Source organism: Chiloscyllium plagiosum, chromosome 16, assembly GCF_004010195.1.
Source record: "Chiloscyllium plagiosum isolate BGI_BamShark_2017 chromosome 16, ASM401019v2, whole genome shotgun sequence".
Taxonomy (NCBI): domain Eukaryota; kingdom Metazoa; phylum Chordata; class Chondrichthyes; order Orectolobiformes; family Hemiscylliidae; genus Chiloscyllium; species Chiloscyllium plagiosum.
Window position 1 is genome coordinate 68,448,338 of NC_057725.1, and position 25,547 is coordinate 68,473,884.

The 25,547-nt window shown below is 43.8% G+C and overlaps 1 protein-coding gene across 2 annotated transcripts in view; it reads right to left on the minus strand.

The window, feature by feature from the left end:
• si:ch211-236l14.4 (SITS-binding protein) overlaps positions 1-25,547 on the minus strand; it is an 86,795-nt gene that overhangs the window by 45,213 nt on the left and 16,035 nt on the right. For both annotated transcript variants that reach the window (XM_043706293.1, XM_043706292.1), the window contains exons 2-3: positions 22,058-22,229; positions 8,548-8,746 (exon numbers count right to left, since the gene is read on the minus strand). In XM_043706293.1, coding sequence (XP_043562228.1) covers positions 8,548-8,746; positions 22,058-22,229 — 371 coding nt within the window. The remainder of the gene's footprint in view (positions 1-8,547; positions 8,747-22,057; positions 22,230-25,547) is intronic.

Here is a 25,547-nt window from a genome sequence, read left to right on the forward strand (position 1 = left end):
AGGAGGAGCGAGGGGAAAGCAGGGGAGGGAAGAGTGATGGGACAGCAAGGGGAGAGAGAGCTTGAGGCAGGGAGAGAGAGCTTGAGGCAGTGAGGGATAGCAGAGAGCCGGTGAGAGCAGGGCAGTGAGGGAAAGCAGGGAGAGTAAGGAAAACTAGGGAGAGCAATGAGGGAGACCAGTGGGCACTGGAGTCAGCACGGAGAAAGGGTTTTGAGGAAGAGTGGGGTCAGTGAGGGTGAAGTGGGAGAAAGCAGGGGAGGGAGACCAAGGGGAGTCAGGGACAGTGGGGAAAAGAGGGGAAGGAGGCAGGGGGGGCTAGTGAGGGAGTGTGGTGGGAGTGAGGGAATGAGGGGAATACAGGATTGCGTCTTTTTTTTAAAAACAGCCATCTCTGATTGTATTGTCACCTTCAAAAAAAGGTGTACACTCTCAGGTCTTTTGATCTCTGCACAAATTTTTAAAATTCTGACCTTTACTCATATTGTTTCCCTTCATCTTTCTGACCAAAATTTATTATTTCATATTTCTCTACATTAAATATTACCTACAATGTGTGCACCCATTTTATTAGTTTCTCAATGTCCTCCCAAAGCCTGCTGTTATTTCCCTCATCACCTTCTAAATTTCTGAATTTTGTGTCAACTGCCAACTGGTAAATGATACTGTGAAAACCCAAGACCATGTCATTAATATGTAGAGAAGGTTAGAAATCATACAACATCAGGCGACAGTCCAACAAGTTTATTTGAAATTACAAGCTTTTGGAGGACATCACCTGACAAAGCAGCAGCACTCAGAAAACCCGTGATTTCAAATCAACCTGTTGGACTATAACCTGGTGTCGTGTGACTTCTGACTTTGTCTACCCCAGTCCAACACCAGCACCTCCACATCATTAATATATAGCACAAAGAGCAGTGCTCCCAGTGGTGATCCAAAGAAAAGTGACTGCAATTCCTTCCTGCAATCAAATCAGCCCTTCACTGCACTCTCTGACTCTTAGCCAACAGTTCAAGCAATGCGCATGCTGTCACTAATCTGTGCATGCTCCCATGAGGCACCAAGGACATTGGCATCAATGACATAGCTAGAAAAAGAGATGAGGATCTAAAAAGTGATTTCAGGGAATTAGGTTGGAAGCTAAAAAGCAGGACAAGCAGAGTAGTAATTTCAAGGTTATAACTGGTGCCATGTGCCAGTGAGGTGAGGAACAGGGAGCGAGTACAGCTAAACGTGTGGCTACTGGGCTGGTGCAGGAGGGAGGGCTTCAGATACATAGATCATTGGGGTACCTTCTGGGGAAGGTTGGACCTGTACATAAAAGACGGGTTGCACTTAGACTGGAGGGGCACCAATGTCTTGGGTGGGAGATTTGCTAGAGCACTTCGGGAGGGTTTAAATTAGTTTGGCGGGGGATGGGAACCAGACCTACAGATTAGAGGAAAGGTTAGTTGTTGAACAAGCAGATATGGAATGCAGAGAGTCTGACAGAAAGATACACAGTTGATAAAGCAAAGGGATGAGTTAAAGTTGTTTGTTTCATTGCAAGGATATCATGAATAAGAGTGATGAACTTAGAACATGGATCATTACTTATGGTGTGGCCATAACAGGCATATAGCTTTGACAGAAGCAGGAATGATTGCTGGATGTTCCAGGGTTCAGATCATTTAAAAACAATGGGTGGTAAAAGAGAAGGGGCAGGATCATTGTTAATTGGAGACTGCATTACAGCTGCATAAAAGGAGGTTGTTGAGAAGGGTTTGTCTACTGAGTCAGTGTGGGTTGAAGTCAGACACAGGAAAGGTGCAGTCACTTTATTGGGTGTTTTCTGTAGACCCATCATTAGCAGCAGAGAGATAGAAGAACAGACTGGACAGCAGATCTTGGAAAGGTCCAGATGTAACAGAGTTATTATTCTGGGTGACTTCAACTTTCTCAATATGAATTTGAACGTCCTTAGCGCAGATGGTCTGAATGGAGACGATTTTGTCAGATGTGTCCAGGAAGGATTCCTGACTCAATAAGTAGATAGGCAACTAGAGGGGGGAGGCCATATTAGATTTGGTGCTTGGCACCGAACAGGCCAGTGTCAGTATGGGAATCATGATGTGGAGATGCCGGTGTTGAACTGGGGTGTACAAAGTTAAAAATCACACAGTACTGGGTTATATCCCAACAGGTTTATTTGGAAGCACGGTAGACGCTACAAGACGTGTCAGAATGTCGACACGGATAACACCATTACACGTGGAGACACCTCCCACCATGTACGTGGCAGGTATTCATGCGACTCAGCCAACGTTGTCTATCTCATGCACTGCAGACAAGGATGACCTGAGACATGGTACGTTGGTGAGACCAAGCAGAGGCTACGGCAATGGATGAATGGACACCGCACAACAATCAACAGACAGGAGTGTTCCCTCCCAGTTGGAGAACAGATCAGCGGTCCGGGACATTCGACCTTGCACCTTTGGGTGACCATCCTCCAAGGTGGACTTTGGACAGGCAACAACGAAAAGTGGCTGAGCAGAGGCTGATAGTCAAGTTTGGTACCCATGGGGATGGCCTCAACCGGGACCTTGAGTTCATGTCACACTATAGATGACCCAATTGCACTACACACCCTCTTCAACTTATGCCCCTTTACACTCACACTGACACACATACACATAATCTCTCATAGATACGCATAACCCATCCTCCCCTCAACACACACACACACACACACGCACACAAGTTTGTGGGGTGAATTTGTACTTGCAGAATTACATTTTACTTTGCTCAAAACCTGCATGAATCCATGTAAGATTCTGTAAATCCGTTTTTTATATTAGAATCAGTCTGACCATTGTGGCACCGACAGCTAACACCTTCACACAGGGAAGCTAACACCTTCAATACATTATCTGGGCCACATGACACCAATTGTTAAAATTCAATTGTGAATGTAACTTCCAAAAAAAGTTTTGCTATTTACATATGAAAGAACTGAAACCAACAAGGCATTCCAAAAGATGAGAGACTTAACAAACAATCCAGGTTTTTTTCAAGAGTTCATTTCAGTTACATCACACTGTAAACGTTTGCTATAAATTCTGTTTTATAATCTTATTCTCCACAACCACCTGATGAAGGAGCAGCGCTCCAAAAGCTAGTGCTTCCAAATAAACCTGTTGGACTACAACCTGGTGTTGTGTGATTTTTAACAGTATGGGAAGGTACTTAATGGAAGAGGGGAAATTATATTGTAATTAGTTAGGACCTGTGGAGTATAAATTAGGAACAATTGTTCTACAGGAATTGCACAAAAGCAATATGGAGGCTGTATTAGGAGCACTTGTTGTGAGTGTTGGATAACCTTGTTTCACTGAGACAGGCAAGGAATGGTAAGGTGAAGGAGCCTTGGATGACAAGAGAACAGTTGCTCAGTGGTTAGCATTGATGCCTCACAGCACCAGGGTCCCAGGTTTGATTGCGGCCTCGGGCGACTGGCTGTGTGGAGTTTGCAGATTCTCCCCGTGTCTGCGTGGGTTTCCTCCCACAGTCCAAAGATGCGTAGGTCAGGTGAATTGGCCATGGTAAATTGCCCATAGTGTTAGGTGCATTAGTCAGAGAGAAATGGGTCTGGGTGGGTTACTCTTCAGAGAGTCGGTGTGGACTGGTTGGGCCAAAGGGCCTGTTTCCACACTGTAGGGAATCTAATCTAATCTAATTAGAAGAGATGATTTGGAGATGCCGGTGTTGGAGTGGGGTGTACAAAAGTTAAAAATCACACAACACCAGATTATAGTCCAACAGGTTTAATCGGAAACACACTAGCTTTCGGAGAAACGCTCCTTCATCAGGTGACTGTGGTGGGCACAAATCTAAGGCACAGAATTTATAGCAAAAATTGACAGTGTGATGTAACTGAAATTATACATTGAAAAATACTTGGATTGTCTGTTGAGTCTTTCATCTGTTTGAATACCATGATAGTTTCACTTCTTTCACGTGTAAATCACAAAACCTTTTTTTTAAAAGTTGCATTGTCAGCTTAGCTGTAACAATGGGTGTTAGCTAGACAATATCTAGCTAACAGTGTCTAGCTAACACCCATTGTTACAGCTAAGATGAGAATGCAACTTTTTAAAAAAAAGGTTTTGTGATTTACACATGAAAGAAGTGAAACTATCATGGTTTTTAACTAATTAGAAGAGGAGCTTCTCATCAAGAGGAAGAAGGAAGTTTACTCAAGGTTGAGGAAACAAGGATCTGGCACAGCTTTAGAGGATTACAGGGTAGCTAGGAAAGAACTCAAAAATAGACTGAGGAGAGCTAGGAGGGAGCATGAGAAAGCCTTGGTGGGAAGGATAAGGGAAAACCCAAAGGTGTACTACGCTTTTGTGGGGAATAAGAGGATGATCAGAGAGAGGGTAGGGCTGATCAGAGATAGCGGAGGAACTTGTGCCTGGAGTCTGAAGAGGTAGTGGAGGTCTTAAATGAGTTTTTTGCTTCAGTATTCACTCAAGAGAGGGACCTTGATGATAGTGAAAACACCCTGGGCCAGGTTAATAGGCCTGAACAGTTTGATATTAAGAAAGAGGATGTGCTGGAAATTCTGGGAAGCATCAAGACCCCAGGGCCAGACCAGATATATCCAAGGTTACTACGGAAAGTACAGAATGAGATTGCTGTGCCTCTGGCAATGATTTTTGCATCCTCACTCTCCACGGGAGTTGTACTGGATGATTGGAGGGAGGCGAATGTTGTTACTCTGTTCAACAAGGGAACAGGTAAATCACTGGGAATTACAGACCAGTCAGTCTAACATCTGTGGTAAGCAAGGTACTGGAAAGGATTCTGAGAGATAGGATTCATGACCATTTGGGAAAAACATAGTTTGATTAGAGATAGTCAGCATGGCTTTGAGAGGGGCAGGTCATGCCTCACAACCCTTACTGAATTCTTTGAGGATGTGATGAGACAAGTTGATGAAGGTCGCGTTTTGGATGTGGTGTATATGGATGTCAGTACGTCATTTGATTAGGTTCATGGTAGGCTCATTCAGAAAGTCAGGAGATTTGGGATACAGGGAAATTTGGCTGTCTGTATACAGGATTGGCTAACCAAAAGACGACAGCAAGTGGTAGTGGATGGAAAGTATTTCACCTGGAGGTCAGTGACCACTGGTGACCCGCAGGAATCTGTTCTTGGGCCTCTGTTCTTTGTAGTTTTTATAAATGACTTGGATGAAGAAGTGGAAAGGTGGGTTTGTAAGTCTGCCGATGACACAAAGGTCAGTGGTGTAGATACTGTCAATGGTTGTTGCAGGCTACAATAAGACATTGATAAGATGCAGAGCTGGGCTGTGAAGTGGCAGGTGGAGTCCAACCTCGATAAATGTGAAGTGATTCGTTTTGGAAGGTCAAATTTGAATGCTGAAATTTGACCTTCAGCATTCAAATTTGGGTTTGAAGACAGAATTCTTGCCAGTGTGGAGGAACAGCAGGATCTCGGGGCCCACATACATAGATCCTGCAAATTGACACCCAAGTTGATAGGAGAAAGTGAGGACTGCAGATTCTGGAGCTCAGAGTCAAGAGGGTGGTGCTGGAAAAGCACAGCAGGTCAGGAGCAGAAGAATCGACTTTTCAGGCATAAACACTTCTTCAGGCCCTTCATCAAGCCCTGATGAAGGGCTAATGCCCGAAACACCGATTCTTCTACTCCATGGATGCTGCCTGATCTGCTGTGCATTTCCAGCACCACGCTCTTGATTGAAGTTGATAGGGTTGTTAAAAAGGCATATGGTGTTTTGGCTTTCAGTAATGGGGGATTGAGTTTAAGCGCCACAAGGTTTTGCTGTAGCTGTATAAAACCCTGTTAAGACCACATTTGGAATATTGACTCCCGTTCTGGTCGCCTCATTATAAGAAGGATGCTGATGCTTTAGAGACGATATAGGGGAGATTTACCAGGATGCTGCCTGGATTGGAGGGCATGTCTTATGAAGAGAGGTTGAGTGAGCTCGGGCTTTTCACACTGGAGAGAAGAAGGAAGAGAGGTGGCTTAATAGAGGCATACAAGGTAATGTGAGGAATAGATAGAGTAATTAGCCAGAGACTTTTCCCCAGGGCAGAAATGGCTGTCATGAGGGGTCAAAATTTTAAGGTGACTGGAGGAAGATATAGGGGAGATATCAGAGATAGATTCTTTACGCAGAGAGTGGTGGGTGCATGGAATGCACTACCAGCGGTTGTAGTAGAGTCAGAGACATTAGGACATCTAAGTGACTGCTGGACAAGTACATGAACGGCAGTAAATTAAGGAGTGTGTAGGTTAAGTCAATCTTAGATTAAGATAAATGCTCAGCACAACATCGTGTGCTGAAGGGCCTGTACTGTGCTGTACTGTTCGATGTTTCTGTAAGCTAGAGAAGTAGAAGCAGGCCATTCAGCCCAATGAGAGTTCTCCACCATTCACTTAGGTCATGGCTGATCTGATAATCTTCAACTCTACTTTCCTGCCTTTTCTCCTTAACCCTCAATTCCCTTACTGATTAAATGTCTGACTATCTCAGCCTTGAATATACAGACGAACCTTGATTATCTGGCATTCGATTATCCAATCTTCAGATTATCCAGCAAGATCACAAGGTCACGATGCTCGGCTCAACTGTGTTATCCGGCATTCAGTTATCTGGAATTTGATAAACCAAATGAAATACTCCCTGCCAGTGCCCTTTGGATAATTGAGGTTCCTCTGTACTTAATGACCCAGTTTCAACAATCCTCTATAGGAATGAATTCCACAGATTCTGAGATTATACGCTCTGCTCCTAGACTCTCCCACAAGGGGAAATAACCTTTCTGCATCTACCCAATCAAATCCACTAAGAATCATTTATGTCTCAATAACGTCATTTCTCATCTTTCTAACTTCCAGTGACCAGAGCTGCTCACAATATTTTATCTATGGCCTTATATTCTACGCCCCAGCTAATGAAAGCAAGCATCCCATATGCCTTCGTCATCACTGTCTACTTGGCTGACACCTTCATGGATCTACGGGCTCATATACCAAGGTCTCTTTCTTCCTCAGTACTCTCAAGAGACCTACCATTCATTATGTAAATCCTTCCCTTATTAGAACTCCCAAAACGTATCACCTCACGCTTATCAGAATTAAATTCTATCTGCCATTGCTCTGCCCAGTTTACCAGTTGACTGTAAGCCTTAGTCCATTCTCCTCACTATCAACAATATCACCAATTTTGTGTTGTCTGCAAACTAATTATACTATCTACATTCACAACCAGGTCATTAATGTATATAACAAATAGCAAGGGTCCCAGCACCTGTGATACACCATTGCTCATAGGCTTCCAGTCTTAAAAACAATCCTCCGCTATCACCCTTTGCCTCCTATTTGCAAGCCAATTTTGGATCTAGTTTGCCAATTTGCCTTGGATATCCCTCCAAAGACTGTTAGTGTCATCATTACAATTGCCTTCCCAGCTATTTAAGAAGCTTGCCTAAAACTTGGCTATAGTGCATTCATCTTCCTCAACAAAGTTATTTATATATTTTGTAAATAGTTGTAGTCCCAGCAATTATGCCTGTGGCATTCCAGTAGTTACAGGACACCATGGGGGACGATGCCCTTCTTATCCCAACTCTGTGGCGTCTACTAGTATTCCAATCCTCTATCCATGCTAATATGTTACCCCGATACCATGGGCTCTTATCTTATTAAGTAGCATAACATGTGCTTACTTATCAAACGCCTTCTAAAAGTCCAAATATCTGACATGTATTGCTTCCCACCTATCTATCAGCTTATTGCCACTTTGAAGAGTTCCAGTAAATTTGTTAGCTATAATTTCCCATTCATGAAGCTATGCTAGTTCTGTTTGACCATATTATATATATTTTAATGCTCTGCTATTATATCCTTTATAATAGACTAACATTTTCTAAATAACAGGTGTCAAGCTAACATGGCCTATAGTTACCCAACTCTTGTCTTCTTACCTTTATAAATAAATAAGTATACATGTCCCTTGGTCTAATCTATCACTGTTTAATATTTACTAGTGTCGTTTGGATTTCCTGTTAGTCACTAAACTATTCTCATCATTTACTTTGTTCCTTCATTCCTGTTTTAGATCAATTAGCTCCGAGTGCTGACAGATCTGAAACCTGAACTCTTTCTTCTTTTGGCTGATTATTTCTGCTTTAATTTCAGGTTTCCAGCATCCACAGTATTCTGCTTTTGTGGTCCCCAGTCTTACGTGCTGTTGAATCTCTAGTCCCCCTCTTATCCTCAGTCTCCATCAGAACCAAAAATGGGACTTTTAAACATTCACTTACATTGGCAGACATTGCCTTCAATCTGACATGCATACCCTGCTGCTTTTTAAAGAAACCCAAACTGCTTGGTACTTTTATTCTGAAGAGAAAAGCAGTTGCGACTAAATAAAACTGTGAACATTCATGTCAGCACTACCACAGGAGGTCTAATCCTGGTGACAAGAAGTTTCAAACTGTTGCCTCTTACTGTAGGATGTCAGTATCTGGGAGAGCCGCAGGGATCATTCTTCCAACTTGCTGGTGGACTGCTGTGAGGTTGTCACTGACACACATGGTGTACCTCAGAGGTACCATCTCAGCATTTGGCGGAACCCCCAGGCATAGCCACTTCTTGCTCTCAATCCCAATGTGTAGTGGGACTTCTGGGTGAATTTGAACTGCCACACCTAACAGCAGAGAAACACAATATAAGATGGGTAGAAACACATCCAGTGCAGTTACCACGAGATAAATAGCCTTCTTCTAATAACTCTGAGATTCTGGGATCTTCTCTATACCACTATCTCTGCTGACGTATAATCCCACTACAGCCAACCTCATACCTTGGCCACACCTTTATCTGCACAGTGTACGCTAAAGTGCAGAATCCAGATCAGATAGGCCTGTATCTTTAAGACAGCGAGTTGACATCTCAACATTTGAGGTTCCTGTATAAAGGTACCTGCACTGGCTCCAGTCTGTTCTTAGTGGAGTCCGTTTTGGGGGTTCAGTATAGTGTTTGTAATGCATTGTAACATCAATAGGCACAGAACCCAGAATGTGTATGTAAGCCTTGGACATTGTAACCATGATTTTTTTATCCACTCATGGGATGTGGGTGTCACTAACTAGGACAGTTGAAAGTCAATCACATTGCTGAGGGGGAGGTGTCACCTGGAGACATGACTAGTTAAAGACAGCAGTTTTCCTTCACTCACGGACATAAGTGAACCAGACTGTTTTTATTTTGACAATTGACAATGGTTACATGGTCTTAATTCCAGATATTTTATTGAATTCAAATTCCATCACCTGTTGAAGCAGAATTCGAATCCTGGTCTCTAGAACATTACTTGGGCACCTGGATTAATAGACTCAAGATAATACCACTGGAGCACCGGCTCCTCAAATAGTAAATATTACTCACAAATGTCAAGGTATCTGACTCCACAAGAACACAGCTCTCTGGTAAATGTTATGTGGATTAACATACAGAAAACTACAAAGCACATCAAAGTACCTGTCCCCAAAAAGCCTTCCAACAGCAGTGACAGCCTAGCGGAAAGATTCCTGTTGACCTTGTTAGCCTCGGGTCACTTAATACAGTATACAGGCATAGGATTTAGACTTAAAACTGTGGACTCAGCTAGCCCACACATCTTGGGTATTTACTGTCTTGACCAGAGTGGAATCTCTGTCTTCTCTCTGCCCCCCTGCCAGCTGAATGGGTTGGGCCCAGTAATCCATGTTTGTAGTGCAGGGAAAGCCACATGAGCTACAAACATCACGTCAGTCCATCTGCACGCACTCTTGATTTACAGATTGCGGCATGTGCCTGAAGGAGGTCATATCAAGTCTATATCTTCCTCCCCACCCCCTCCTAGCTCTCCCATTTCACAGTGTGCTGTCACCTGATTGCAGCCTAATGCCGTAAAAACCTTGTTGGCAAGAGCTTGTCGTGCTGGGAATTGCAAGATGACAGATGCAGTCTGAAAGCTCATTCGGACAGAAAGCAAACATAAGGAACCGTGATGGCACGCCCGAACCAGTTACATAACTGACAAGGGCTCGGTCTCCCTGTGTCATCAGAAACTCCTCAAATCCCAACTCCCAGACCAGTCACTAACCGGCAATGACTCCCTTCAAGCAATACCTCTATTTAAAAATACCCATCGTGGTTTTCAAATTTCTCCATGGCCAAACTCCCTCCCCTATGCTGTAATCTCCAGCCCCACCACCCTCGAATATCCTCTTCCATCCCTGATTATAGTGGCTCCAAAATTGGCAGCAGTACCTTTAGCAGCCAAGACACTGAACTCGGGTAACTCGCACATTAAATCTTACATTTTCTCTCTTTATTCCTTTCAAACCTGCCTCTTTGTTGTAATGGTCAGGCAGCATCCAGGGAACAGGATGCTGCCTGACCTCTCCGCTCCCACCCCAGTCTGACCTATCACCCTCACCTTGACCTCTTTCCACCTATCACATTTCCGACGCCCCTCCCCCAAGTCCCTCCTCCCTACCTTTTATCTTAGCCTGCTGGACAAACTTTCCTCATTCCTGAAGAAGGGCTTATGCCCGAAACGTCGATTCTCCTGTTCCCTGGATGCTGCCTGACCTGCTGCGCTTTTCCAGCAACACATTTTCAGCTCTGATCTCCAGCATCTGCAGACCTCACTTTCTCCTCTTTGTTGTAATATCTCTCGATACATTGTAGTGAGAGATTTTGCTTTATAATGTTGTTCAGGACATTTTTATTGTGGTAAAGGATATGTAAATGCAAGTTGTTATTGCCTGGCTCAGGCTTTTCTCCTTCTCCAGCTGCTGTCCCTCACATTCCTCTTGATTCAGCCAAGCAGTTGTTCTTGCATTAGGCAGACTGGGTTATGTTAGGCTGAGAGAAGGGACCACTACAGTCTGATCTGACACCACTCACTGCCCAGTTAGCCCTGCCTGGCATAGATCAGGAATGTTTCTTGACTGAGGGATTCGGTTATGTACTGGACACAGCATTCCCAAACTGAGGCTCCACAGGGAGCTCCCAGCCTTAACAGTCCAAGCTGAGCACTTCCTAAAATAACACACACTCTACAGTGTCAAGGGAACGTCGTCAAGGAGACCTGCCGTCTATCAATAAGAGCTGATCAGCCTGGGCGGCTGTCATGGTTTCAGAGAAATATGATATTACCCCTGTGAGGCTTGCCTTGTCATGAAAAGCTCAGTACGCCCCTTGCATCCTCACTGACTCCTACTCAATAACGAGTGTCCCAAATTAGCAGGAAGTTAGCAAGCTGCAGCTGGAACTACTGTGTTGGGTCTTAGCACAGAGTGCTGTGTGTGGGGGAAGCCTCAGGCTAGTGTGAGGAGCTGCATGCATTGGGAATGGGGCTCAGATCTGAAAATGTGTTGCTGGAAAAGCACAGGTCAGGCAGCATCCAAGGAACAGGAGAATCGACGTTTCGGGCATGAGCCCTTCTTCAGGAAATGTCGATTCTCCTGTTCCTTGGCTGCTGCCTGACCTGCTGTGCTTTTTCAGCAACACATTTTCAGCTCTGATCTCCAGCATCCGCAGTCCTCACTTTCTCCTCGAATGGGGCTCAGAGTTTGGCCCAAGATTGTGGGGCCATGAAATGATTAGATTAGATTAAATTACCAACAAGTCCACACCGACCCTCCAAAGAGCAACCCGCCCAGAGCCATTCCCCTACATTTATCCCTTCACCTAACACAACGTGCAATTTAGCATGGCCAATTCACCTAACCTGCACATTTTTGGACAGTGGGAGGAAACCGGAGCACCCAGAGGAAACCCACGCAGACAGTTGCCTGAGGCGGGAATTGAACCCGGGTCTCTGGCGCTGTGAGACATCAGTGCTAACCACTGTGCCATCGTGCCGCCTGAAGTTTTTTTTGATTAGATTTCCAACAGTGTGGAATCAGGCCCTTCAGCCCAGCAAGTCCACACTGACCCTCCAAAGAGCAACCCACCCCCCTACATTTACCCCTGACTAATGCACCTAACACTACAGGCAATTTAGCTTGGCCAATTCGCCTAACCTGCAGATGTTTGGACTGTGGGAGGAAACCAGAGCAACCGCAGGACACCCACACAGACACGGGAAGAATGTGCAAACTCCACACAGACAGTTGCCCAAAGCAGGAATTGAACCTAGGTCCCTAGCGCTGTGAGGCAGCAGTGCTAACCACTGAGCCACCCAAATCAAAGGCCGCATTTCATCTCAGGTGAATGGGAAACTCAGCCCACAGGCCAAGAGATTCAAAGTGAGAAGCACAACCAGGGGATTGTCTAACAATCTAAACTTGTGGGAAAATTGACAGGTCAAACAGGGACCTTGAAGGCGTACCCTTTCTCCAGTGAATAGTGAGAATGTGGCACAGGATGAAGCAAATCACAGAATCATACAATCTTCCAGAATCTATTTGATCCATCGAGCATGTGCCAGCTCTTTGAAAATACTGTCCAATTGCATAACTCACACCCCAGTATCTCCCCATGAAACCTACAAATGAGTCCTCTTCCCTCTTCCCACACACATCCAGTTTCCTTCAGAAATATCAATCATTGACAAATTACTTTAAAATTTCTGACTTTTGGGTCATAATCTAATTAGCATTGAAATTGTTTCTCCTGACTTCCTCAATCCACCCCTCTAAGCAGCCAAATTGCAGTTTCTGTGATTATTTCACATCCCTCACCCTGGCACCATTCTAATGAACCAACACTGGACCCTTTCCAAAGCTTTGGCATCCTTCTGAAATAGTGCTCACCAGTCTATGCTGAAGGGCACAATACCCTGCAGGGAGTTGCCTCTTTGAATTGGCTTATGAAGGAAGATTGGTCAGGCTCAGCTTTTAACGGCTAGAGTTTAGGAGAGTAAGAGGCAGATTGAAACCGATCAGATCCTGAGGGAATCAGGCAGGATGGAAAAAGGATGTTTCCTCTTGTGGGGACAATATAAAACAACAGGTCACTGTTTCAAAACAAGGGTCGTCCATTTAAAACAGAGGTGAGGAAATTTTCTCACAGAGGGTGGTGACTATAGAAATGAATCAGTGTATTTAAGACAGAGAGAGATGGGTTCTTGCTTAGTAAGGGGATCAAAGGTTATGGGGAGAAGGCAGGAGAATATATGGTTGACAGCCAACAGCAAATGGCAGAGCAGACCCAATGGACCGAATGGCCAAAATCTGCTCCTATGTCTTCTGATCTTACCCAAGATATTGCAGCCACAACTGCTCACACGGCAGCATGGTGGCTCAGTTGTTAGTACTGCTGCCTCACAGAACCACGGACCCAGATTTGATTCCAGCCTTGGATGACTGTCAGCGTGGAGTTTGAACATTCTCTCTGCATCTGCTTGGATTTCCTCTGGGTGTTCCGGTTTCCTCTCACAGTCCAGAGATGTGCAGGTTAGGGTGAATTGCCATGCTAAATTGCCCATAGTGTTCAGGGATGTGTTAGTTAAGGGTAAATATAGGGGAATAGGTCTGGTTGGGTTTCTCTTTGGAGGGTCGGTGTGGACGTTTTGGGCTGAAGGGTCTGTTTCCACACTGTACGGATTCTATGATCACTTCTATGATAAAACCATTTAAAAGCCTCTTCCACCTTTCAACGAGATCAGAGCTGATCCACAACCTAACTAAACTGGGGTAATAGAGAGTATCATAGTATATGGGTCCATTATCACACAGGAAGTAATGGGGAACATAATAATGGGATCATTGTCCACACTGGAATAACACAGAGTATAATAATGAATCTTCATCCATACTGGGGTAGTGGGGAATATGTTACATTGGGATCATTATCCACATTGGGTTAAGGGAGAGTATGTTAACGGGATCATTAGCCACACCAGGGTAATGGTGTCATGTAATAGTGGGATTATTATCGACACTGGGAAAACAGGAAGTATAGTAATAGGATAGTGCAACACATACCCCTTTAGCAATAGACATTACAGAGGGCACAGCACCAAGCCTATATTGCTTGGCTGTGCCTGACTGGGCCTGGCACTGGAACCTGATTGTAGATGCTCCCTGGTCTGGTCTGGTACACAGTGGGCCTTGTTCAAACCTGTACAGTGCTATATCTATGGTTGGGTCGGTCTGAGATTTTCTTACAGGGGACCATGGTTTGTACCAGCCTTTGTCTACCAGCAGCTTCATTTCTACAAGCTACGGGTGTTTACAAGAGGTAGGTACCTATGAATTGTCCAGCAAGCATGATCACTGACTGCTGCCTTGATATCTAACTCTGACTGAGAAATCTGGCTGATATGTCAGAAATACTTTATGATTGAGAGAGTAGAAATACTTTCTGTTCATGAACTCGGTTGATGATAGGGAGCTTGCATAGCTACATGGTTATAATCAATAACACCCTACCCCTTTGAGAAGGCAATCTTGGTCTCTGACTGGCACTGACAAGGTGAGTTACAAAACGAAGGGGGTGGGTCTGGAAAACACAACATTAGTTACATCCCAAAGGCATTTTTAATCAGGCGATTGAGAGATACCAGAGAGGTCCCCAGCTCCAGATTGAGAGGTCCCCATCAAACAAACCACTGACAAATAAACTAAGGGCAGCTGTAACCTTGAGGGCTATGGAGAGGGATTGGCATGCAGACCTTGTGGTACACGTGTCTGCATCCAGCAGCTGGAATAGGTGTGACACGTTGGCCCAGGACTTCCTTAACATGACATATTGAATCTCCATCATTAGTAATTAACTCCAACAAAGTCTGGAGATATAGTTCCCTGCCAGAATTCATTGCTGAATAATATCTTGCTCAATCTCCTTCTAAGCTGGCAGCAACTCTGCTCCCTGTTGCCTTCTGTGCCTGTCCCATCGGTGAAACAGACTCTCAAGAAGACAGTCTGTTTGGATTAGCCACAGCAGTATGTGCTCAGTAAATGCAAATCGGGGACAATATTCAAATTCATTGTCAAAGACATGACCTCACAGAGTGTGCTCTTAAAACAATACAACAGAACTCTGATCCTGAGTTGATGAAGAATACAGAGTTCAGCATCCTTTACTCAGGGATAGTGACCCAACAACTTTTGCCTTTGTGCTTGATATGAGGCTGCTGCTCCTTGTAAATATACCACACTCTGCACCAGTGCCGCTCAGGAGTAAAGTCAGTGCAGCTGATTGTCACTCATCAGGAGTCATTGAGATCCACAGTGTAGAGAAAAGCCCTCCCACCTATCATGTCTGCTCTGGTCAAAAAACAATCTTACCTATTCCAATCCCCTTTTCCAGCACTTGGCCTATAGGTTGCATGCCTTGGCAGCACAAATGCATATCAAAAATATTTCCTTATTGTTTCGAACGTTTCTGTCTCTACTACCCTACAGGCAGTGAGCTCCAGATTCCCACTATCCTCTGGGTGAAAAGGTATTTTCTCACATCTCCTCTAAATCTTCTATCCCTTACCTTAAATCTATGTCCCCAGTCGTTGATCCCTTCTCCAAAGGGAAAAGTTACATTCTGTCAGCAATATCTATGCCCCTCATAATTTCATCAGTCTCAAACATGTCCCCTCTCAGTCTCCTCTCCTCTCAGAAAAACAGCCCCAGTCTGTCCAATCTCTCCGTGGCCTAACATTTTGTACAGTTCCAGCACAACATCCCTGCTCTTAAACTTTTAAAGCTTTGTCTAATAAAAGTAGATCATATGTCTTCTTAACCACTTTATCCACCAGCACGGATAACTTAAGGGACCGGCATACATATACACCAAAGTCCCTCTGATCCAGAATTCTTTCTGGGATCCTACCGATTATCATGTCATCATTCATCTTGCCTTATTTGTTTTGCCCAACCGCACCACGACATCTTTATTCGGATTGAATTGTATTTGCCACTGATCAGCCATCTGACCATATCTTCCTGTAATCTAAGGCTATTCTCCTCGCTATTTACCACCCCACTAGTTTTTGAATCATCTGCAAATTGATCAAACCCACGCTGTGTTCAAATCTAAATCATTTATAAAAACCACAAACTGCATGGGCCCCAATACTGATCACCATGGAACTTCACTGGAAACAGACTTCCTGATGAAAAATACCCTCAACCATCATCCTCTGCTTCCTGCAACTTAGCCAATTGTGGACCCAATTTGCCAAATTTCCTTGATTCCCAGGGGGTCTCTGTCAGTCTCCCATGTGGGATCTTATCAAAAGTCCAAGCAGACAACATCAAAAGCATTGTCCTCATCTGGTCAGCTCTTTGAAAAAATCAATCAAGTTGGTCAGACATCGCCTCCCCTTACAAAAACCATGCTGACTGTTCTTGATTAATCCCGGTCTCTCCAAATGCAGATGCATTCTGTCCCTCAGAATTGTTTCCAATAGTATCACCATCACTACAGTTAGACTGACTGGCCTGTAGTTTCCAGGTTTATACCTTGCTCCCTTCTTGAATAACGGTACCACATTGGCTGTCCTCCACACCTTTCCTGTGGCCAGAGAGGAATTGAGAACTTTTGTAAGTGGCCCGGTTTTTTCTCCCTTGCCTCACTTAACGACCTGGAATACTTATCTACTTTTAGGTCCCATACCTCAGAAAGGATGTAGTGGTCCTGGAGAGGGTCCAGAGGAGGTTCACGAGAATGAACCCAGGAATGAAAGGCTTAACATACGAGGAACGTTTGAGGACTCTGGGTCTATACTCAATGGAGTTTAGAAGGATGAGGGGCAATCTAATTGAAACTTACAGAATACTGAATGGCCTGGACAGAGTGGATGTTGAGAAGGAGAAACGAGGACCCATGGGCACAGCTTTAGAGTAAAAGGAAGACCTTTTACAATAATGATGAGGAGAAACTTCTTTTGCCAGAGAGTGGTGAATCTATGGAAATCATTGCCACAGAATGCAATGAGGCCACGTCATTGAGTATATTTAAGACAGAGATGGAAAGGTTTTTGATTGTCAAGGGGATCAAAGATTACAGGGAAAATGGGGTTGAGAAATGTATCAGCCATGACTGAATGGCAGAGCAGACTTGATGGGCCAAATGGCCTGATTTCTGCTCCTATGTCTTATGGTTTTTAAGCCTGTCAGATCTGCAGAACCTCCTCTCTGTCTTTGTTAATGGTATCACAAGATATAGCAGTTGGAAAATGGAGGCTTCAAATCCTCCAGACTGTGTATATCGGTCATTTGAGAAGATGAGGCTGTGACAAGGCACTGTCATTACATTGAGTATCGTTGATCATAAGATGGCAATCAGTGGACACAAAGCCCTCTTCATGGGTCCTTCATGATTGCATGTCCAAACTGGATTATGTGGGATATTTATGCGGGATTAACTGGATTATACTTCAATCTCTGGGTTGAAGATCTGGGTTGAAATCCTCCCCGCCATGTCATAACACACTCAGTGAGGCTGAAGAATGAAAAAGAATGTTAACTTCCAGATTAATGGTGAATTGAAAACAAATGGTGAGCATTGTTTAACCACTTGAATAATGATAAATGCAAAAACCCTTCGAAGGGCTCACATTCCAGTCCTGCACTTTAGGAAAAGAAGAGCAATTGACTCCTCCAACTTTGCAAGTGGTTCATTACATTTTCAGATTTTACTGCACAACTGAGACCACCAGTCCCCTGTGATATCACTTCTATTGTATTGTCTACACTAACCCCATTGAGAATAAAGCCCATTCCTTTTTTTGCCAAAAGCTGTTCCTTGACTCAAGGAGATTCTGTCCTTGATTTTTTTCAGAGGGGTAATAAACCAGGTTGGGCTCCAATCAGTCTGGTTTGGTACAGAGATGAAAAGGATTTTGAGAGGCCTTTTGTTTATATGTAAACAGATGAGACTTCAGGCCAAAGTGGTCATGTTTTAAAAGTCTAGATTAGAGTGGTGCTGGAAAAGCACAGCAGGTCAGGCAGCTTCCGAGAAGCAGGAAAATCGACATTTTGGGCAAAAGCCCTTCATCAGGAATGAGGCAGGAGCCTCCGGGGTGGAGAGATAACTTAATCCAGGTACTTTTCATTGTACACTAACCGAAACAAATTGCAAAGTTATGGTCTGAGGTGCCTGCTTAATAAAGCTTTGAGTGGTCTGGCTTAGTCCATAACACCATAAATTTATCTCTCCATCCTGAAGGCTCCTGCCTCATTCCTGATGAAGGGCTTTTGCCTGAAACATCGATTTTCCTGCTCCTCAGGTGCTGCCTGACCTGCTGTGCTTTCCCAGCACCACACACTCTCAACTCTGATCTCGAGCACTGCTGTGCTTTTCCAGCATCACTCTAATCTAGACTCTGATCTCCAGCATCTGCAGTCCTCACTTTCGCCATGTTTTAAAAGTGACCTGTATAAGAATGGGGAGTGGTCAGCTCTCGAGCTGAGCGGAACAGTTTCCTGATGAACGGCTTGTGCCCGAAACATCGATTCTCTTGCTCCTCAGATGCTGCCTGACCTGCTGTGCTTTTTCAGCAATATACCCTCGACTCTGAGCTCCAGCATCTGCAGTCCTCACTTTCTCTCATTTTTTAGTTTAGTCTGATCTGGTGACAAGTTCAACAGAGAGCTATATTGAATCTCTCTCTCTCTCTCTCTTTCTGCCCTTGAATTTCAACCTGTAAACATGTACTCCATTTATACTGGTTTTTAAAGGGAATTTGCTTATTGGGACTGTTGTGTGTATTCGGATCAGCATAATTAAGTCTAGTAGGATAGTTTCAGGTCTGTGGGGGTTCTTTATTCTGTTCTTTGTGTTTCATTGTGTAATTCAGTGAATAAATTTTTGTCTGTTTTAAAATCTAGTAGTCAACCTAGCTAACTTAATCCAGGTAATTTTCATTGTATACTTACCGAAACAAATTGCAAAGTGATGGTCTGAGCTGCCTGCTTAAGAATATTTTGATTGGTCTGGCTTAGTCCATAACACCATGACCATTTCCTCAGTGACTACATAGAATGAGGCCAATCCTAGAGTTAAATTGACCACAGCCTTGAAGAATGCCATGAACTATATTCCCAGATTCTACACAATTCCCAGCCCCTGACCAAACATGGGCCCATGCCCATGTACAGGGCAGCTCAACTGACTGCAGCCTGGACTGACACCATAATATCATTCTGACTGACCGAAACTGCTTTATTTGACCATCAGGATGGACAATGATGCAGACCGTAACTGTATGAAATCCATAACTCATGTTGCACCGACCACGTGACTGACAGCGGCCCAGCCCCTAGACTCTAAAAGGCCCAGCTCCTGAATAGAGTGGCTGGAGTCCAGCCCCTCTGCTTTGACTTTCACACATCACTTCAAACATTCACATTGCCTCATAATGTAAGTTGTTGACATATCCTGCCCCTCTGGCCTTGACGCTGCACGGCAAAATGACCCATAATTCCTCCACCCTTGAGAACTGGTATTTTTCAATGTTTCCTCAAGCCAGAAGGTTTCTGAACCTGTTTGTGTGAGAAACCGGGAGAAAGCGAGGACTGCAGATGCTGGAGATCAGAGTCAAAAAGTGTGGCGCTGGAAAAGCACAGGCAAGTCAGGCAGGAGAGTCGACGTTTTGGGCATAAGTCCTTCATCAGGAATGTGTGAAACCAGTAAGCCAGAAGCTGACTATCTGTCCATCTGTGTGAAAATAATATTACAAAGGAAAAAGGTGCCAGGCAGTCCAAATCTGTCAGTACTATCTCTAAGCATCAATAGTGTCCAAGTGTGCCCAATCTCAAGTAGTCTGATGTTCTGAGGTGGATACATTGACAATGCCCTGTTACGTTGATGAAGGGATTCAACTTCCATGAAGGCACTTGCTGCAGTTGACATGATTGCCAGTAAAGAAAAGGAAAATGGTTGGCACAGCCATGACTCGATGCTGAGGTACGAACTTAACAGGTATCCAGGGCGAAAGTGAGGACTGCAGATGCTGTCTGATGAAGGGCTTTTGCCCGAAACATCGATTTTCCTGCTCCTCAGATGCTGCCTGACCTGCTGTGCTTTTCCAGCACCACTCTGATCTAAACTCTTAACAGGTATCCACTCTGTTTTGAGACATTGAGAATTATGACCAAGGAAAACATTACTTGGGAAGGGGAGGTTTGCAGAGTAAGCATAATTAATGAGGTACAAACTCATGCAACTAAATTTTATTGTCATCAGATGGTAAGAATTGGATCTTGCTATCTAGGTAGAAGTGAATTGCAAGAGTTTTTCTCGACACAGACTCTCACTCATTGGAGCCATTACATTCATCATTATTCTCCCCACCTCTGGTAAGGTAAAATCTTACCCAAGGTTAGGCCACTTGAAATCAGAGCTAGGCCACTCAGAAGAAAGATTATAGAACATTTTTCATGTTAAGGACAATGGAAATGCGGAAATCTCTCAATAAATGACAGGTCAATTGAGCTTTATAAATCTGGTAAACAGATTTTTTGTTTTTCTCCATATCACATTTTTAATTTGAGGAGAAATCCTGTAAGCGATCTCCTTCATCTCCAAAGGTGATCCAGCGAAATGTACAACATCTGTTCACTTGAACCACTTTAGAAATAAATTCAACTGCATTTCTATGGAAGGAGGTTAAACAGGTCAGCTCCAGTGAGCAATGGTATGGGTGGTTTGTGGTTCCTGGATGGCCTGATGTACTAGTGTGCTGTGAAGGTCACAGTTTGAGGACATGCACTACAGATAAAGAAATACAAATATCACTCTCACTCTTAGTGCTGCCTTATAGCCACTGTCAAAAGGAACCAGGACAAAAGAATTTCAATTAATTTCATGCCACAACACGCTTTGTTCAAAATGTTCTTACATAGGAATTATAGAGAGCTCTCATTTTCTCCAATTGTTTAATCACCTTCCACAGCCCATATGTAGACTTTGGAGTAGGACTGCTTGGAAAATTGTTAGTGTAATAACAACAAACAACTGGGATTACATTAATGTTGAGGTTCTCATGAAACTTCATCCTCCGTCTTTGAATCACTTGAATACTACACTAATTACTGATTGAAATCCTAACTCAACTTATGATAGTCACTTCAGGAGGTGAAGACAGTTAGTCTCTGAACAAGGTTTCTGTATCAGAGGAATTTGTAAATCAGAGGAATTGGGCAGATGTTCTGGATGCGAATCAACCCAGTCTCAGTAGCTGCATGGAACTCAGTCAATATGCAACACTTGACATATACATGTCATAAAAACGATGGTTGGACAACAATGATTCATCTGCTGTGATGGTGACCCAACTCTCAAAAACTTCTCATGAAGAACACCAAAGTCCTCCACAAGGAGAATTTAAACCCATTCTTCACCCAGACATGGAATATGCCAACAGCTTCTTTAGCAAGGAAACTTAGCCAATCTACTTTCACCAACAGTGAATAAGTGTTCATCCAGAGCAGTGACTGCACTACACTTTTTTTTTAGATTAGATTACTTACTGTGTGGAAACAGGCCCTTTGGCCCAACAAGTCTACACCGACCCTCCGAAGAGCAACCCACCCAGACCCATTCCCCTACATTTACCCCTTCACCTAACACTACGGGCAATTTAGCATGGCCAATTCACCTAACCTGCACATCTTTAGACTGTGGGAGGAAACCAGAGCACCCGGAGGAAACGCATGCAGACACAGGAGAATGTGCAAACTCCACACAGACAGTTGACTGAGGCAGGATTTGAAACCGGGTCTCTGGCGCTATGAGGCAGCAGTGCTAACCACTGTGCCACCTGTTTTTTTTTAAACCCTTGATTTGATTCCAGTCTGTATCACATTCCTGGGTATCTGTTATGCTGTATATAAACCACCCCGAACTTCTTGATAAACCCAATCTTCCTCATATTCTGAGACAAGCTCAAATCAATACACAGAATCACAGTGATCTGCTCCTCAACCAGCCCAACATTCAACCTTGCCATTAAAGCTGATGCCCAGATTCCCAGAAGAATTCAATTTGTATCAAATATACAGAATGTCAACGTTCTCACCTGTTGATCCAAGGAAATACCTCTCTAACACAGATCCGTAGCCTGAGGGGGTGTCCTGTAGGTTGCTGATGATGAAAGGTTGGGAGTCAATGTCAGCATTGTTAATGGGCCAGTATTGAGAATGCATGCTTCCTCCTCCATACCATGACACATTGTCCATGGAAAAACAATCCTGTGAACAGAGAACCCAATGACTAACTCCATTGAAATTACAGAACAGAAACAGGCCATTTTGTCAAATTTACAGTTTATGCTTCACACTCATCACCTCCTATTTCTCATAGTCGAGACTGTGGTGCGGGAAAAGCACAGCAGGCCAGGTAGCATCTGAGGAGCAGGAGAATCAACGTTTTGGGTAGAAGCCCTTCATCAGGACTGAGGCTTGTAGGCAAGAGGGCTGAGAGATAAATGGGAGGGGGGTGGGGTTGGAAGGTAACTGAGAATGCGATAAGTAGAAGAAAGTGAGGGGGAACATGATAGGTCGGAGGGAGGGGGAGGGGAGGTGGAGGTGGAGCGGATTGTTGGGGAAGATGATGGACAGGTCAGGAGGATGGTGCCGAGTTGGAGGCTTGGGAATGGAATAATGTGGTGGGAGGGGAAATGAAGGAACTGTTGAAATCCACATTTATCCCATGTGGTTGCAGGGTCCCAAGGCGGAGTATGAGGCGTTCCTCCTCCAGGCGTTGGGTGGTAACAGTTTGGCAATGGAGGCAGCCCTGGACCTGCATGCCCTTGGCAGAGTGGCAGGGGAAATTGAAGTGTTCAGCCACGGGACGGTGGATTGGTTTGTGCGTGTGTCCTAGAGATGTTCTCTGAAACAATGTGCAAGTAGGCGTCCTGTCTCCCCGATGTAGAGGAGACCACATCGGATGCAACAGATACAGTAGATGACATTGGTCAGGTGCAGGTAAATTTCTGTTGGATGTGGAAGGGTCCTTTGGGATCTTGGACGGCGGTGAGGGATTGGTGTGGGCGCAGATTTTACACTTCCTGCTGTGTTAGGGGAAGGTGCTGTGAATGGGGTGTAGGCTGGTGGGGGCGTGGACATGACGAGGGAACCACCGAGGGAATGGTCGCTCTGGAACACTGAAAGGGGTAGGGAGAGAAATATATCTCTGGTGGTGGGGTCCTATTTCTTATAACAATAGATCAAAACCTCAAAGTACTTATGAACACATTGAACTTTTAAGTCAATGTGTTTTTTTCTAAAAAAAAAGGACTGCTACAGTCAAAAGGTGACAGTGATTATGCAACAGTGTTCTGTGCAGGTATGTTTATGTTTTACCCTTTCAAGAAAGCATAAATAAAATGTTAGGGCTCGAAACGAACTGCAACCATTGGTCTCTGTGTTCATGGCCTGATGTACTAGTGTGCTGTGAAGTTCACCATTTGAGGACAGTTATTAAACCCTTGCATTACAGGTAAAGAAAATCAAATGTCTCTCACTCTTAGTGCTACCAGACAGCAATTGTCAAAGGAAACCAGGATAAAAGAATTTCCATTAACTTGCAAAGCCAAGAGTATTCAACCGTCAATATAGCAACCACAATTGTCCAATGTCTCAGAGACTGATTGAGTTTGTAAGTTTTTTCTTCGGATTCACTTTTCATTGCTAGTCTGAATGTTGGTTTTTTTTGCAATTAGCAAAACTTCCTCTTTTGTTAACTCAAGGAGGTCTGATTAAATTGGCTCCCTTCTTAAAACAAATGAATTTGAGTTCAAGAGAAAGTATCCATTGGGAAGGGATCCTTCACAAATCAATCTTGTCAGGACCAACGAAAGATGAGTGAATAAAGGAGGGGAGCCAACATCCCTCCTCATCTGGAACTGAAAAAATTGGGGAATGTCATCCACGGACTCATCATCACTTATTTTGTTTTCATCTTATATTATTAGTATAATCTTTTAATCCTTCCTCCCTCACATGGGTGGATTGCTTTTGTTAAACATATCAGTATGGGTCCCCTAAAAGTCCATGTGGCATCAGGTTCAACATTCCCACTGAATCTGTTAGTGACTATTTTATAGTTCTAACCCTAGTTTTGCAATTCATCACAAGGAGAGACATTCAAACCTTCTACAATTAACAGGCTTTAAGAAACCAGACAACATGCAATGTTCTCCAAGAAATTCAATGCATTGAAAATTAAGCTTCATTATTCCCAAAGTCATCAAAAGGATTAAAAGTGTTATCAAAGAATGCAAAATTCTCCACTTTACCTTTTAGACACAGGTTGACAAAGCACAGTCCAGGTTTCTGTACTTCAGAAATACTAATGCTTTGAAATAAATAACCTTTAGCTACAGGTAAGCAATTATGAACCATCAAGAGGGAGACAGGGGGAGAGGGAGGGACAAATGTGCACGCGCACACACTCACAAAAAAGGTCATTATGGGTGGAGGAAAAAACTAGGATGACCCCCGTTCCATAGACCCAAATCACTAAAATGAGATGATAATTTTTGATTCTTAGAACCTACTGCTCCTTGATCTTCCTTCTTCAGATACCATCACTTGCTTGCAGGAGACATGGAGCAACAAGGTGACTCTTAAAATCTTTGACCTATTGGTTAAAAACCACAGCTAACAACAACCAACCAAGGAGGGAAAACAAACTGGTTTCTTCGGCTTGTGGCGTCTTTATTTTTTAAATGCAGAGAAAAGGGCAGCACCTTCCTTTCTGAAGGTCCAATGGCTTCTTACCAAACATACACAAGCTGTTCAGCTAGCGGCAAGCCAATCACATAATTGTCAGCAAGCAGAGGGCCTGGACATTAACAACTGGTCACCATTCCACAGGCCAATCAACTACTCGTTGCTGGTTGAATCTCTGTTCACACACTCCACTGTCTCCAGCTTTTCTGTAGTAACATTCCCCACCACTTCAACAAAGATCAATGTAAAAAGCACTTGCAATGAGTGTCAAGTAACTTGCTTTTAAAAAGTGCAGCAATCTTTCTACAATCTTTTGCTTTTAAACCAGTCATAAAGTCATTGAGCTGTACAGCACGGAAAGATCCTTTGGTCCAACTCGTCCATGCCAACCAGATAGCCTAACCGATTAGCCAGCATTTGGACCATATCCCTCTAAACCCTTCCTATTCATATACCCATCCAGATGCCTTTTAAATGTTGTAATTGTACCAGCCTCCACCATTTCCTCTGGCAGCTCATGCCATACAGGCACCTCAGTCTGCATGAAAAAGTTGCCCTTAGGTCCCTTTTAAATCTTCCTTTCCCATTTCAGTCCACAGTCATAGAAAAACTGAGAAACAAATCAAAACATAGAAATATTTAAAAAGTACCAGTTTTACACTCGTGTAGTAGCAGAACCGCAAGTATTCATCAATGTCCTCACCAATTATCACGATTGTCTAAAATGAAAGCCAAGTCATACAAAAGCATCAAGCTCCCAGACACCATATATAAATTGGTACAAAACATTAGGTACAAGTTAGCAATCAATATTTGTTCAAAGGTACTGACGCA